The sequence below is a fragment of the Anguilla rostrata genome, chromosome 2, assembly GCF_018555375.3.
Source record: "Anguilla rostrata isolate EN2019 chromosome 2, ASM1855537v3, whole genome shotgun sequence".
Taxonomy (NCBI): Eukaryota; Metazoa; Chordata; class Actinopteri; order Anguilliformes; family Anguillidae; genus Anguilla; species Anguilla rostrata.
The window spans coordinates 73,888,376-73,905,875 of record NC_057934.1 but is presented as its reverse complement, the minus strand read 5'-3'; the positions used below and the strand labels follow the sequence as shown (position 1 = coordinate 73,905,875).

Sequence of the window (17,500 nt, the reverse complement as noted above, 5' to 3'; positions counted from 1 at the left end):
AGGGTTTGGCAAAATCTTTGAGTGCAATGTTTAAGTTTTTATTTTGCTTCCTGCACTTCTCTTGGATTTGCCAGATGGCAAAGATGATGTCAGATGCGCTCCTGTCTCTTCTGAAACCACACTTTTTCTGGAAGGATGTTCTAAGTGAGTTATGATGCAGGTTAGCATGCGCTAACACACCAGTGTCTGACAGCAAAAAATGTCCCAGCTGTAACCACACACTGATTTGTCACCCTTCTTTTTTATAGATAGTAGCAGTGTAGTTGTCCTTCCTTTCTCGAGGGATCATTACATGTTGCCAGACCTGTGAAATGAAATGGTGAAGACTCCTCACAAGAGGATAACCATCACTCCCGAGTAGCTCCACTGGGATTTGTGCCAGAGATTTTTTTGTTTCTCAAGCTTGTGGTGCCTGAGAGAATCTTTGAGATGGTGGTGTATCATCCAGTGAACGGGCCTGGGAGGGAGTACAGAACAGTGGAGTTGGAGGGGTTGTGGTTGTTTGGGAGGGCACTGAAATGCTCAGCCCAATTTTCCAGGATCTGTGACTCTCCTTGAGTAATGTTCAGCCATTGGCTGATCTGACAGCAGTGATGATTCATGTTGAGGGCCGTAGAGTTTTCGCAGCAGTGCAGAAGGTGTAGGTGTTGTTTGTCTGCATTGCTTGAGTTCCTGGGCTTTTCTGACCCACCACTCATATGGGATGAGTCTTACTTGTTTTTGTGCTTCAGTGCAGATTGCTTTGCACTTTTGATGAGGGCTTGTGTTTGAGGATTAGAGAGCTGGGCTTGAAGTGTCCGTCATTTGTCCTCAAGCAGTGCCTTAGTCTCACAGGAGCTGTCATCAAACCAGTCCTGGTGCCGTCTTTGAGTGTTTCTGATGCAGTCTGATTTATGCCAATCTTCAGTCTGGCCCACTCGTCTTCCACAATGAAGGACAGTTTGAATGGTCTCCTACTAGAGAGGCTAAGTTGGCAATCTGTCTGGAGCAGGATATCTGAACCTTCCGGAGTGCTGGAGTTTAGCTTTTTTTGCAACAAGATTGTTTTTGTGTGCAGAGGTTGTAACAGGAGTTTGTGTTAAGACTGCATCAGTCTATGGTCAGTCCAGCATTCAGTGCTGTACATGGCCCAGGTTATGGTGACATCATTGATATCTGACGGACAATTCAGCCAATTATGTACCAGTGTTTAGAGCGAGGGTGCCTCAATGGGATTTTGTATTTCTTATTCATTTGGAATATGGTGTTGGTTATGACTAACTGGTGTTCAGATCAGTGTGAGTAGTCTCATTACTGTTCATTCTACCAACTCCATGCATCCTGCCAACTCCCTGCCAGGTGTTTATATCTGAGCCAACTCTCACATTGAAGCCACCAGTGAGGAGGAGCTTGTTGGTCTGAAGGATTCTGGACAGTACAGTGTCAAGCGACTCATAAAAAACATGAAGTTATCAGCATCCAGTGTTGGGGCATAGGCACTTATGAGAGTGGCGTAGCGACATTTAGCCAGTGGGATGCGCAGGTCATTAGCCTCTCAGTTTTTCCCTGGGGAGACTCAGAGGTGTTACAGAGGAGATTGGCAAAGCCGACTCCACGCAAGCTCTGTGAGCATCTTCTTGGGCACCCTCCTCCATCCTCTCTCGGGGAGTCTTCACTGCTGAACCTCATCTCATTCAGAGCTGTAGTGTCCACATTATACCTTCTTATCTCACTCAGAGCAGTAGTGTCTACATTACACCTCCTCATCTCACTCAGAACAGTAGTGTCCATGTTACACCTCCTCATCTCACTCAGAGCAGTAATGTCCATGTTACACCTCCTCATCTCACTCAAAGCAGTAGTGTCCATGTTACACCTCCTCCTCATCTCACTCAGAGCTGTAGTGCCCACGTTACACCTCCTCATCTCACTCAAAGCAGTAGTGTCCAAGTTACACCTCCTCCTCATCTCACTCAGAGCAGTAGTGTCCAAGTTACACCTCCTCCTCATCTCACTCAGAGCAGTAATGTCCACGTTACACCTCCTCCTCCTCTCACTCAGGGCAGTAATGTCCACGTTACACCTCCTCATCTCAATCACAGCAGCACATCCTCAGCTGATGAGCAGTCAGCACTGTCCGTATGGTCTTGTGGTCCCATCTTGGACATCCAGGAGAGTACGGATATTCCAGGTTGCCTGGTTAAGATGTTTGGACTGTTTGAAATGTTCAGGTCACCTTTTCTACACCATCCCCCATCAGGGGGTGAGCCATATAGACTTTAAATAATGCGTCTCAATCACACGGCTGCCAAAGAAAAATGCTTGTTCCTGGATCCCATCTTCTGATGACTATCATACCTGTGCCGCTTCCATGTGGGTCTTGAGGCTCCCAGTCACATCCATGACCTGTCCTCGTCCCCCTATCCCATTGCCAGAAGACTTTCAGCGTGAAGCATACGCCTGTGCAGCAGGAAGTAGATTAATGTGAAGAAAGGGGTGTGCACTTCCTTCCTCCACAGTCTTGGCTCCACCCCCACATTCCAGTGGCAAGAGATCAACTCAAAACAACCTTAGGTGGGGGGGGGGGAATTGCAGGGGGAACCAAACAGTAAAGGGGCTACTTACTGTGTGCCCCCAAATGGGTTTGGGTTTCTCTTTGTCTGGGACTTCCCCTTCAACCTTACGGCCATTTGGAACCTTACCAGGAGCTACTGAACCCCATGTGGCATCAGTCTTAAGATGAAAGGAACATGCAGATACAAAAACATCTGTTTCTGTAAAGTGGTAAAACATAAACGCATGTAAATACCATGGAGTAAAAGCTGATAGTATTTTTGACTCATTCATCTTTTGATCTCAGATCCAGATCCAGAAGTATAGCACAACTAACAAAATTCATGCAACTGTTACCATATGTTTGGAGGACACAGTAGATATACATACACTACTGCACTACACACCCCTACACACACACACGCACACACACACTGCATTACACACACACACACACACACACACATACACTGCATTACACAAACAAACACATGCACACACTGCATTACACACACACACACACACACACACACACATACACTGCATTATACACACACACACACACAAACGCACACGCACACACATACAAACACACACACTCACTGCATTACACACACACACACACACACAGATACACTGCACTACACACCCTTACACACACACACACACACTGCATTACACACACACACACACACACACACACACATACACTGCATTACACACACAAACACACACACCTACACTGCATTACACACACAAACACACAAGCCTACACTGCATTACACACACACACACACACACACAAATGCACACAAACACATACAAACACACACACACACACACACTGCATTACACACACATACACATACACACACACACGTACACTGCATTACACACACAAACACACGCACACACTGAATTACAGACACAAACATACACTGCATTACAGACACACATGCTTGCACACATACACACGCACACACACACATGCACACGCACACACACACACACACACACACATGCATGTACATACACACATGCACACACTCAAACTCACATGAACACATACACACACACATATGCATGTACACACACACACACACACGCACACACTCAAACTCACATAAACACACACACACTCACACACACACACATCACACCTACACAAGTACACATCATCACGTGATACACTACAACACCTTGTTTTACACACAACACATGAAAATCTAATACACACAACACCTCATCACACACAACCTAACAACAGTGGTCAGCTGACGCACGACACCTTGAGTGTAGCACCTGACACCTGACCATATCTTACCACATCCATCTACAACATCAAACACATGTACACTCGACCAGTTTACCTCGCATTACATACACAAACACATGTACACTGCCTACTACTCGCATACATACATCAAACACATGTACACCTGCCTATCTTACCTTCTTCTGCATTTACATACATCAAACACATTTACACCTGCCTGTCTTACCTTCTGCATTTACATACATCAAACACATGTACACCTGCCTATCTTACCTTCTTCTGCATTTACATACATCAAACACATGTACACCTGCCTATCTTACCTCCTGGATTTACATACATCAAACACATGTACACCTGCCTACATTACCTTCTGGATTTACATACATCAAACACATGTACACCTGCCTACATTACCTTCTGGATTTACATACATTAAACACATGTACACCTGCCTATATTACCTTCTGGATTTACATACATTAAACACATTTACACCTGTGTGTGTGATGCAGTGTGTGTATTAAACACTGTGTGTATGATGCAGTGTGTGTGTTAGACACAGTGTGTGTGATGCAGTGTGTGTGTTAGACACAGTGTGTGTGATGCAGTGCGTGTGTATTAAACACTGTGTGTGATGCAGTGTGTGTGTATTAGACACAGTGTGTGATGCAGTGTGTGTGTGTTAGACACAGTGTGGGTGATGCTGTGTGTGTGTATTAAACACTGTGTGTGATGCAGTGTGTGTGTTAGACTCTGTGTGTGTGATGCGGTGTGTGTGTATTAAACACTGTGTGATGCTGTGTGTATTAAACACTGTGTGTGTGATGCATTGTGTGTGTTAGACACAGTGTGTGTGATGCAGTGTGTGTATTAAACACTGTGTGTGTGATGCAGTGTGTGTATTCGACACAGTGTATGTGATGCGGTGTATGTATTAGACATTGTGTGTATGATGCAGTGTCTTTGTTAGACACAGTGTGTGTGATGCAGTGTGTGTGTATTAGACATTGTGTGTATGATGCAGTGTCTTTGTTAGACACAGTGTGTGTGATGCAGTGTGTGTGTGTTAGACACTGTGTGTGTGATGCAGTGTGTGTGTGTTAGACACTGTGTGTGTGATGCTGTGTGTGTGTTAGACACTGTGTGTGTGATGCAGTGTGTGTGTGTGTTAGACACTGTGTGTGTGATGCAGTGTGTGTGTGTTAGACACTGTGTGTGTGATGCGGTGTGTGTGTATTCGACACAGTGTATGTGATGCGGTGTGTGTATTAGACATTGTGTGTATGATGCAGTGTGTTTGTTAGACACAGTGTGTGTGATGCAGTGTGTGTGTGTTAGACACTGTGTGTGTGATGCGGTGTGTGTGTATTAGACACAGTGTGTGTGATGCAGTGTGTGTGTGTTAGACACTGTGTGTGTGATGCGGTGTGTGTGTATTAGACATTGTGTGTGTGATGCAGTGTGTGTGTGTTAGACACTGTGTGTGTGATGCGGTGTGTGTGTATTAGACATTGTGTGTGTGATGCAGTGTGTGTGTGTTAGACACTGTGTGTGTGATGCAGTGTGTGTGTTAGACACTGTGTGTGTGATGCAGTGTGTGTGTGTTAGACACTGTGTGTGTAGTGCGGTGCGTGTGTATTAGACACAGTGTGTGTGATGCAGTGTGTGTGTATTAGACACTGTGTGTGTGGTGTGTGTGTGTGTTAGACACTGTGTGTGTGATGCGGTGTGCGTGTGTTATACACTGTGTGTGTGATGCAGTGTGTGTGTATTAGACACAGTGTGTGTGATGCAGTGTGTGTGTGTTAGACACTGTGTGTGTGATGCGGTGTGTGTGTATTAGACATTGTGTGTGTGATGCAGTGTGTGTGTATTAAACACTGTGTGTGTGATGCAGTGTGTGTGGTGTGTGTGTGTGTGTTAGACTCTGTGTGTGTGATGCAGTGTGTGTGTGTTAGACACTGTGTGTGTGATGCAGTGTGTGTGTGTTAGACACTGTGTGTGTGATGCGGTGTGTGTGTATTAGACACAGTGTGTGTGATGCAGTGTGTGTGTGTTAGACACTGTGTGTATGATGCAGTGTGTGTGAATTAGACACTGTGTGTGTGATGCAGTGTGTGTGTGTTAGACACTGTGTGTGTGTATTAGACATTGTCTGTGTGATGCAGTGTTTGTGTATTAAACACTGTGTGTGTGTGATGCGGTGTGTGTGTATTAAACACTGTGTGTGTGATGCGGTGTGTGTGTGTTAGACACTGTGTGTGTGATGCGGTGTGTGTGTATTAGACACAGTGTGTGATGCGGTGTGTGTGTGTTAAACACAGTGTGTGTGATGCAGTGTGTGTGTATTAGACACTGTGTGTGTGATGCGGCGTGTGTGTGTTAGACACAGTGTGTGTGTATTAGACACGGTGTGTGTGTTAGACACAGTGTGTGTGTGACGCAGTGTGTGACGCAGTGCAAGTCTGCAGGGAGTGCCAAATTTGGAAACACGTTCATGCTGATGTTCTCTGCGGGCTGGCTACTTTCTGGGACAGGACCCAGATTCTGCCACATGCGTCCTCGTTTCTGATGTTGCCATGAGCGACGGAATGGCCCCCTATTGACTCTCTGCCATCGCCCCTGCAACATTGCAGAAACATGCACCATGCAGAAATTTTCACCATGCAGAAACATGCACCTTGCAGAAACATGCACCATGCAGAAACTTTCACCATGCAGAAACATGCACCATACGGAAACATGCACCATGCAGGAACTGTCACCATGCAGAAACATGCACCTTGCAGAAACATGCACCATCCAGGAACTTTCACCATGCAGAAACATGCACCATGTAGAAACATGCACCACGCAGAAGTATGCACCATGCAGAAACATTCAACATGCAGAAACATGCACCATACAGAAACATACACCATCCAGAAATCATGCACCATGCAGAAACGTGCACCATACAGAAACATGCACCATGCAGAAACATGCACCAAATAGGAATCTGCGACTGTGGAAACTTGCAGTTCCATGTCGTACAGCCAGGTATTCCCACAGATGAGATAATGAAAGTATGTTGGTGCAAAGGTATTTATCAGAGGCTCTCTGCCTTATCCTGAAGATGTGAGGAAGATAAGCATGTAAGTCTCACTGATGGAATCGCCAGGGTAGAGGAGGAAGTGTTGTGTACATGGTATGCTAATGCTCACTTATTAAAACACCTGGGTTTGACCTTGTAGACCTGGAGCTCAGGTGATGCTTGGGGACTTGCCTTTTTGTTCAAAAGTCCTGCCTCTCAGGCTGCAACAAGCTGTAAACACTGCACTAGGTTCAGGCAATTCAAGGGGAAACTTTGCAAAATAAATAAATAAAATAAAGAATAATGAAAAATAAAGGAAATGATTTTGGGATGGTGTTAGGGTGGTGTTATGGTGTTGGGTGATGGTGTTATGGTGGTGTTAGGGCGATGATATTAGGATGGTGTTAGGATGATATTAGGGTTGTGCTAGGTTGATTATCTTAGAGTGATTGGGTGTTGGGTGTCTTAGGGTGATGGAATTAGGTGGTTATGGGGGATGGTGCTAGGATGGTATTAGGGTGATGTGATGGTGGTTTTAGGGTGATGGTGTTAGGGTGGTTTCAAGGTGATGGTGTTAGGGTGGTGTCAGGATGATGGTGTTAATATGGTGTTAGGCTGATGGTGTTAGGGTGGTGTCAGGGTGATGGTGTTAGGATGGTGTTAGGGTGGTGTCAGGGTGATGGTGTTAATATGGTGTTAGGCTGATGGTGTTAGGGTGGTGTCAGGGTGATGGTGTTAGGATGGTGTTAGGGTGGTGTCAGGGTGATGGTGTTAGGATGGTGTTAGGGTGGTGTCAGGGTGATGGTGTTAATATGGTGTTAGGCTGATGGTGTTAGGGTGGTGTCAGGGTGATGGTGTTAGGATGGTGTTAGGGTGGTGTCAGGGTGATGGTGTTAGGATGGTGTTAGGGTGGTGTCAGGGTGATGGTGTTAGAGTGGTGTGATTTTGGTGTGATGATGGTATCAGGGTGATGGTGTTAGGGTGATGGTGTTAATATGGTGTTAGGATGGTGGTGTTAGGGTGTTGTTAGGGTGATGGTGTTAGGGTGGTGTGATAGTGGTGTCGGGGTGAAGGTGTCAGGGTAATGGTGTTAGGGTGTTGTTAGGGTGGTGTGATGGTGGTGTCAGTGTGATGGTGTTAGGGTGGTGTAAGGGTGATGTGTTAGGATGGTGGTAGGGTGTCGTCAGGGTGATGGTGTTCAGGTGGTGTTAGGGTAATGGTGTGAGGTTGGTGTTAGGGTGTTCTTAGGATGATGGTGTTCAGGTGGTGTTAGGGTAATGGTGTGAGGATGGTGTGATGGCGATGGTGTTAGGGTGGTGTCAGGGTGAAGGTGTAATGGTGTGGTTAGGGTGATGGTAATAATTCTCTGTCTCCCCCTGCAGGCCGCACTGAAGAAGTACCAGATGGAGCACAAGAGTAAAGGGGAGAGTCTGGAGAAGTGCCAGGCGGAGCTGAAGAAGCTTCGCCGTAAGAGCCAGGGCAAGAACGCCTCCAAGTACGGAGACAAGGAGATGCAGGTGGGGACCAGCAGGGGGCACTGTGATGTTTGAGTAACAGGAAAGGTACCGGAAATGGGCTGAAGAGATGATTGGTTGCTGTGTCTGAAGAGTTTGGTGTCATTGGCTGATAGGATTGCGGCTGTATCACAGTGGTGTCTCACTGGATCCCAGTGGGTTTGAGGTTTATTGATCACAGGTCACAGGTACTGGTCCAGCAGACTGAAGCACCATTATTCTTCATTCGATGACACTTTTGACAAGGGTTGTGCAACAAAAATGAAAGTGTCACATGACGTTTGGCATTTACACTTCAGCGAAGGGTTCTGCTCTCTCTGTGGTAATGACACGCCTGACTGCTGATGTTTGCATATGTGAAATCATGGCAGTGCCCAAGGAAATACTGAAATTGAGGAGGATTTTAAATCTATTTTTTTTTTTTTTTGAAATTTTTAACAAAAAAAATAATGTGGTTCGTCAGTCAGATAAACCAAACAATGGAAAAACAAGTCAAGTATGTTCCAGTTAATTTGATGTGTTATGTGCTGGATTTCAGCTATTTTAGTATGTTGGCTAATTGGTTCAATGACTTAACTGCATCCATCCCTGCATTGTACAGGGGATACTTCATTATTTAATCTGATGTTCTTTCCTCTGTCCCCTCCATGTTCATCAACACCGGCCAAACCCAAAATAATGACATAGAGCAACAAAAACAAAAAAGTATCCATGACAGTGAATTTTGGTGTTCCATCTGGCTGTACAGTCACATTGTGCGACAGTGTGATGTTGGCCACATAACATTTTAGAGGTACGCAACACAGAATAAGTATCCTGCGGCACTTTCATCAGTTGAAAATAATGTCATTTTTGTGGTGACACTTATCAAAAGCGTTGTGTGACTGAGTATAAATTAGGCGTTACTCACATTTGACCCCTTTACTCATGGCGTGGCCTCCATGAGCTGCTTTGGGATGGTGCTGATTGGCTGGTTACTCAGATGGGCTGCTTTGGGATGGTGCTGATTGGCTGGTTACTCAGATGGGCTGCTTTGGGATGGTGCTGATTGGCTGGTTACTCAGATGGGCTCCTTTGGGATGGTGCTGATTGGCTGGTTACTCAGATGGGCTGCTTTGGGATGGTGCTGATTGGCTGGTTACTCAGATGGGCTGGTTTTGGATGATGCTGAATGGCTGGTTACTCAGATAGGCTGCTTTGGGATGGTTCTGACTGGCTGGTTATTCAGATGGGCTGCTTCGGGACAGTGCTGATTGGTTTGGGATGGTGCTGATTGGCTGGTTACTCAGATGGGCTGTTTTGGGACAGTGGTGATTGCCTTTGGGATGGTGTTGATTGGCTGGTTAATCGGATGAGCTGCTTTGGGATGGTGCTGATTGGTTGGTTACTCAGTTGGGCTGCTTTGGGACAGTGCTGATTGGCTTTGGGATGGTGCTGATTGGCTGGTTAATCAGATGAGCTGCTTTGGGACGATGCTGATTGGCTGGTTACTCAGGTGAGCTGGTTTGATACTGGTTTGACCCACCAGTACTGGAGTTAAACCTGCAGACACAGCAGCCCTCCAGGTCTGCAGTTTGAGGAGACTAGCTCACCACTCAGTTTAATGCACGCACACACACCTTACACACACACACACACACACACACACACACACACACACAGCTTGTGAGTCCTGGTTAGTTCCATGTTTTCCTGAAGATATGAAGGGGTCTGCCGGAGTGTTGTAAAATGTGAAATTTTACCTGCATCTAAAGAGCTGAAATAATCTGAGTCTTTATTTCTGTGGAGGCAGGTGTGAGGAAATGAGTCATTCAGCCCGTCAGGACACAGGTAGGCAGTGGAACTGGGCTTCGGTTCATTAGGACCTGCCAATCACACAGCCGGAGGTGGAGTCACAGCTGTGATCTGCACAGGAAATGGAAAACAGCAGCTGCTGACATTTCCACTGCCACCACCGCGCGAGGCGGGATGCCAGCAGCCATCAGCCAGCATCAGCACTGCAGTCTCAGTGTGTCCCTGTACAGGCTCAGTGCGTTATGACAGAGTCTCAGTGCGTCTCTGTACAGTCTCAGTGTGTAATGACAGAGTCTCTGTGCGTCTCTGTACAGGCTCAGTGCGTTATGACTGAGTCACAGTGCATCTCTGTACAGGCTCAGTGCGTTATGACAGAGTCTCAGTGCGTCTCTGTACAGGCTCAGTGCGTAATGACAGAGTCTCAGTGCGTCTTTGTACAGGCTCAGTGCGTTATGACAGAGTCTCAGTGCGTCTCTGTACAGGCTCAGTGCGTAATGACAGAGTCTCAGTGCGTCTCTGTACAGGCTCAGTGCGTTATGACAGAGTCTCAGTGCGTCTCTGTACAGGCTCAGTGCGTAATGACAGAGTCTCAGTGCGTCTCTGTACAGGCTCAGTGCGTAATGACAGAGTCTCAGTGCGTCTCTGTACAGGCTCAGTGCGTTATGACAGAGTCTCAGTGCGTCTCTGTACAGGCTCAGTGCGTTATGACAGAGTCTCAGTGCGTCTCTGTACAGGCTCAGTGCGTTATGACAGAGTCTCAGGCGTCTCTGTACAGCTCAGTGCGTTTATGACAGAGTCTCAGTGCGTCTCTGTACAGGCTCAGTGCGTAATGACAGAGTCTCAGTGCGTCTCTGTACAGGCTCAGTGCGTGATGACAGAGTCTCAGTGCGTCTCTGTACAGGCTCAGTGCGTAATGACAGAGTCTCAGTGCGTCTCTGTATAGGCTCAGTGCGTAATGACAGAGTCTCAGTGCGTCTCTGTACAGGCTCAGTGCGTAAAGACAGAGTCTCAGTGCGTCTCTGTACAGGCTCAGTGCGTATGACAGAGTCTCAGTGCGTCTCTGTACAGGCTCAGTGCGTATGACAGAGTCTCAGTGCGTCTCTGTACAGGCTCAGTGCGTAATGACAGAGTCTCAGTGCGTCTCTGTACAGACTCAGTGGTAATGAAGAGTTCTCAGTGCGTTCTGTACAGGCTAGTGTGTTAATGGCAGAGTCTCAGTGCGTCTCTTACAGGCTCAGTGCGTAATGACAGAGTATCAGTGCGTCTCTGTACAGAGTGATGGACATTCATGCAGTGTGTAAGGTTGCAGTGTATGATAGCATGCTCCTCTCATCCTCTTGCTCATGTTGTGTGTCAGTGTACCATGTTTTGGACCTTATACTGGGCCAGACTGCGAGTCCAGGTGGTCTCTGACATGCCAGCCGGAATGAAGCCTGTGATGTACAGGCACAGGTGCTATGAAGTTCGTGCGCTGTCAGCTATGGTAGAAGACCATCGCGTCTCATGTCACAACTCAGCCGATGAGGAAGGTCATCAGTGGTCATTCAGGTCCTTTGAGTAGGGTTCTGTCGCTCATTTTGCAGAGTTGGTGCTCTTGTACAGAGCCTGAATGGTGCATGAGAGCTTTGGTTTTAGCCGGGAATGGCAGAGTGTGATCTATGTTTTTGAGCCAGAATGGCAGTATGGGATCCTTATGTTTCGTGAGCCGAATGGCAGAGTGGGTCTCATGATTTTAAGCCAGAATTTCAGTGGGGACCTTTATGGTTATTGAACCTCTCGTCGTTCTTGTTAGGCTCAGCGTAAGAAGAGTTCAGGGGTCATCTCCTCATGCTATGACATGACCATTTTCTTAAAATGTTGGATTACACTCATTAAGGCCAGTAGAAGAAGTTCATCGAATCTTTGTAAGTAGTTCCTAGATTTTGCAGAACTTTAAAGGGCTCATCTTGACCAGAACATCAGTAGGGTTAAGCAGTGGCAGTGTGAGGTCTAGTGATCTTGTAGCCATAATGGTCAGTGACAGGGCCTCATTTTTAATAGGCTCACTGGTGGACTGGTCTCATGCGCTTGTAAGTCTCCATAGACTGTATAAGAACTCAGAGCGTCTCTGTCAACTTGCATTTCTCTCTGATTGCCATTGTGGTATGTAATTTAGGTGGTCAGTGGTTCTGCCCATTTTACAGTGTCAGTGTGCTGCTGTAACTGTTTGCTAATGAGAGATGCTACATTTGTTAGCTAGTCTAAGAGTTAGTATCCTAGCAGCCAGTGCGTAGACAGCAATTCTCCCTAAACAGTGAGTAATACAGAGTCTCTAGGTTTGTACGCTCACGTTATCCAGAGTCTCAGGCCTGCTCTGTACAGGCTCAGTGCGTTATGACAGAGTCTCAGTGCGTCTCTGTACAGGCTCAGTGCGTTATGACAGAGTCTCAGTGCGTCTCTGTACAGGCTCAGTGCGTTATGACAGAGTCTCAGTGCGTCTCTGTACAGGCTCAGTGCGTTATGACAGAGTCTCCGTGCATCTCTGTACAGGCTCAGTGCGTAATGACAGAGTCTCAGTGCGTCTCTGTACAGGCTCAGTGCGTTATGACAGAGTCTCCGTGCATCTCTGTACAGGCTCAGTGCGTAATGACAGAGTCTCAGTGCGTCTCTGTACAGGCTCAGTGCGTTATGACAGAGTCTCAGTGCGTCTCTGTACAGGCTCAGTGCGTTATGACAGAGTCTCAGTGCATCTCTGTACAGGCTCAGTGCGTAATGACAGAGTCTCAGTGCGTCTCTGTACAGGCTCAGTGCGTTATGACAGAGTCTCAGTGCGTCTCTGTACAGGCTCAGTGCGTAATGACAGAGTCTCAGGGCGTCTCTGTACAGGCTCAGTGCGTTATGACAGAGTCTCAGTGCGTCTCTGTACAGGCTCAGTGCGTAATGACAGAGTCTCAGGGCGTCTCTGTACAGGCTCAGTGCGTTATGACAGAGTCTCAGTGCGTCTCTGTACAGACTCAGTGCGTAATGACAGAGTCTCATTGCGTCTCTGTACAGGCTCAGTGCGTGATGACAGAGTCTCAGTGCGTCTCTGTACAGGCTCAGTGCGTAATGACAGAGTCTCAGTGCGTCTCTGTACAGGCTCAGTGCGTGATGACAGAGTCTCAGTGCGTCTCTGTACAGGCTCAGTGTGTAGTGGAAGAGTTTCCGTGCGTTTCTGTTCAGGCCAGTGTGTAATGGCAGAGTATCAGTGCATCTCTCTACAGGCTCAGTGCATAATGACAGAGTATCAGTGCGTCTCTGTACAGAGTAATGGACTTTTTGCAGTGTGTAATGGGTTTGCGTGTGTGATAGCATGCTCCTCTCCATCCTCTTCCTCATGTTGTGTGTCAGTGTACCATGTTGTGGAACCTTATACTGGGCCAGACTGCTTTGAGTCCCAGGTGTGTCCTGCATGCCAGCCGGAATGAAGCCTGTGAAATTACATGAAGCACAAAGGTGCTATAATGTGTGCGGCTGTGAGCTATGAGAAGAACACGCTTCTCATGTCACAACCAGCCGATGGGAAAGGTCATTACAGTGTCATTCATGGTCCATTTGGTGAGGGAATTCTCGCTATTTTGAGAGTGTTGGTGCCTTGTATTTCAGAGCCTGAATGGCTGCATGGAGCCTTTGGTTTTGAGCCGGAATGGCAGAGTGGGATCCTTATGTTTTTGAGCCAGAATGGCAGTATGGGATCCTTATGTTTTTGAGCCAGAATGGCAGAGTGGGGTCCTTATATTTTAAGCCAGAATTTCAGTGTGGGGACCTTATGTTTTTAACCCTCCTGTTCTGTTCATTTTTTAGGTACAGCAAAAATGTTCCCGGGTCAATCCCCATACATGAAATGAACCATTTTCATTTAAAATGTTGATTACACTAATTAAGGCCAGTAGAAGAAGTTTCATACTGAAAAAATAATTTTAAGTATTTTTCCTAGATTTTCAAACTTTAAAAAGGGTCAATTTGACCCGCAACATAACAGGAGGGTTAAGCAGAATGGCAGTGTGGGGTCCTTATGATTTTGAGCCATAATGGCAGTGCAGGGCCTTATTTTTTAATAGCCTGACTGGTGGACTGGTCTCTGCCCTTGTATGTTTCTCCCATAGAACTGTATAAGAACTAGAAAGCTGCCTTCTCAACTTGCATTTTCTCTGATTAGCCATTGTGGTATGTCATGTGATGGTGGTCATTTTGCCCATTTTTTACAGTGTCAGTGTTGCTGCTGTAACTGTTTGCTAATGAGGACTGCTACATTTGTTAGCTATCTAAGTTAGCTAGCCCTAGCAGCCAGAGGCGTAGATAGCAAATTTCCATAAACATGAAGTAAAAAGAGCTGCTCTAGGTTTTACTCTGCACAGTTATCCAGCTAATTCAGGAATCCTGCTTAGTGAAATACCCCCCTGTTTAGTTAGCTAGCTTTGTTTATAAGCTGTATAGTTGCTTAACATTAGGCTACATGCTCAGCATTACATTGGTCACAAAGGCTGTGTGACCAAAGCTGGCTTATTTAGCCAAAAAGATAGATGCTGTGCCCCCTAAAGTAATAATATTGATACTTTTCGTCGTCATAGGCTACATTGTTTGATGTGACCCATTTAAAATTCTGTGTGAAGTCTTGTCAATACATTTGAAACCATTTTATTATGCAAAGATAACAAATCAATGGCAGTTGTCAAGCTAGTTAACTTTATAACTGTTTGCTAACATTATCTTGCTTGCTAGCTAGTTAGCGGTGGGCTATTTGTAAGCTAACTTATGTAGTTTGGTGGTTTAGAGACGAGCGACAGTGTTAGGCATTGTCATATGATGAAGCTGTGAAATTACTAGGGGGATTTAGGCGTCATCATGTGACCCTGTTACAAATCTCATTGGTTTTTTCTTAACCAATCAGAGACCAGTCACCTCAACGACAATCCGAGCACGTTTTTTTTTTTAAATCATGTTTTTCCTCTTTTTGGTTCAGTCTGGAAATTTTTTTGATCCAGGAAAAATTTTAAATGCTATTGCCTGTTTCTATTGATTATCCTACCGTGAGCTTTTGGTACATAAATTTCACTGTGAGCAAATGAAATCAAATCTGTAACACTCAAAGCAATTATTCACATATATAGCATTTCCAGGCTGTGGTGGCCATCTTGCGGTGGCATTTGTGGAAGTCCCAAACTAGGGTAGGATTGAAACACATGACCCCATTTCCTCTGCAGTTCTTACACAGTTCTGTGGTTTCCCCTCAGTATGTAGAGGCCATCAGCTGCAAGCAAGGTGACCTGGATAACTGCATTGCGGAAGGCTACAGGACAGCACTGTCGGAGGAGCGGAGAAGGTACTGCTTCCTGGTGGATCGGCAGTGTGCCGTTGCCAAGAACAGCGCCACCTACCACGGCAAGGTGAGGCGGCACGTGCTGGTCACATGACCCAGTGTGACAGGGTTATGGGATGAGTTGGTGATATAGCACCATTCCCTCTTCACCCCTCCATCACATCCATACATCATGGGTATGGTGAGTGATTAATGGCAGAGCAGTGCATCATGGGTGTGGAGAGTGACTGATGGCAGAGTGGTGCATCATGGGTATGGAGAGTGATTAATGGCAGAGCAGTGCATCATGGGTATGGGGAGTGATTAATGGCAGAGCAGTGCATCATGGGTATGGGGAGTGAATAATGGCTGAGCAGTGCATCATGGGTATGGGGAGTGATTAATGGCAGAGCAGTGCATCATGGGTATGGGGAGTGATTAATGGCAGAGCAGTGCATCATGGGTATGGGGAGTGATTAATGGCAGAACGGTGCATCATGGGTATGCGGAGTGATTAATGGCAGAGCTGGCTGAGCAGTGCATAATGGGCATGGAGAGTGATTAATGGCAGAATGGTGCATCATGGTTATGGAGAGCAATATATTCATCAACAGGAAGGTGTTTTGCTGCAGTTTGTTCTGGGGCATCAATAATCCCTCAGTTTTTACTATTCAATTAAATTCAATTCCATTTCATTTGTATAGCATTTCTTACACAGACACACACATCACAAAAACGTTTTACAGTGGAAATGAAAAAAAACCCAGACTTTAATCCCCACAAGGCAAGTAATTGAGATAAAAAATGGTGGCAAGAATATACTCCCCAATGGGAAATCTTGGGAGGAAGTATAGGCTACAGCGGGGAGGCCATCCTCCCCTGGCCAGCGGGGTGTGATAGCTCAGATTAAATTAAATGAAATGAGGGATCATGCACACTGTATCATGATATGTGAAAAACTCCACGCAGCTGAATCAGTGCTCTCCCTACCAGCTGCTGCCAGGCCTTTTCAGCAGGGACAGAAGTGCAATTCACCTTTAAAATCCACACTGTTATTGTGCTGTTATATTAGTGTGTTTTTATTATATACGGTGCCATGAAAAAGCTGGGTCCCAGAGCCTTACAGAATGGCTCTGTAACCCTTTCCAGACTGACAAATATATCTTCTGGAATTTAATTTCATCGTGGCAGTTTGCTTGTAGTAGCTTTTTGGAGACTACTTCACTCTGATGGTGAGGTTCAATATGTGTGCAGTTTAGATTCAACAGGGCTGGCTGCAGTCAAGCCTGGCTGTGTTCAATCAGCTGAATCTAATAATCAATTGAATGTGGTTTATTGGTTGATTGAGCAACTAAGGAGGAAATTACTTTTTGTGTTATATTCTTGCTGTAATTGTGTTATATTTGCATTGTAATTGTGTTATATTCTTGCTGTAATTGTGTTATATTTGCACTGCAATTGTGTTATATTCCTGCTGTAATTGTGTTATATTCCTGCTGTAATTGTGTTATATTCCTGCTGTAATTGTGCTTTATTCTTGCTGTTCAGGGGAAGGATCTGCTGGCTCAAAACATTCCCTTGTGGCAGCAGGCCTGCTCTGACCCCTCTAAGCTGCCAGAGAGAGCCATGATCCTGGCCCAGCAGCTAAGCTCCGCCTCTGGCAAGCTCAGCTCCGCCCCTGGTACACTGAGGTCCAGCCCCCTGGATGCCTCCAAGGCCAATATGCTAATGTCTGACCCCTCCTCTGGAGCCAAGCCCCTCCCCCTGGCACCTGAACTCACAGCCTTCACAGGTGGCCTGGCCCATCAGGATGTAAGTAACCCCCCCTCCACCAACCAATCAGGAATATGCACACTGGGTTACCCACCAACCAATCAGAACTATGTAAACTGAATTGCCCACTAACAAAACAGGACTATGTACAATGAGTTACCCAGCAATCAATCAGAACTAGGCACAATGAGCTACCCAGAAACCAGTTAGAAATACAC

General features: G+C 46.1%; 1 protein-coding gene and 1 long non-coding RNA gene across 2 annotated transcripts in view; both read left to right on the top strand.

The window, feature by feature from the left end:
- Positions 1–17,500, top strand: part of LOC135249128 (uncharacterized) — a 138,236-nt gene that overhangs the window by 42,330 nt on the left and 78,406 nt on the right. The gene's annotated exons all lie outside the window — the stretch shown is intronic.
- Positions 1–17,500, top strand: part of baiap2b (BAR/IMD domain containing adaptor protein 2b) — a 46,321-nt gene that overhangs the window by 23,794 nt on the left and 5,027 nt on the right. Inside the window, exons 6-8 of the mRNA XM_064325163.1 lie at positions 8,233–8,401; positions 15,445–15,597; positions 17,058–17,321. Coding sequence (XP_064181233.1) covers positions 8,233–8,401; positions 15,445–15,597; positions 17,058–17,321 — 586 coding nt within the window. The remainder of the gene's footprint in view (positions 1–8,232; positions 8,402–15,444; positions 15,598–17,057; positions 17,322–17,500) is intronic.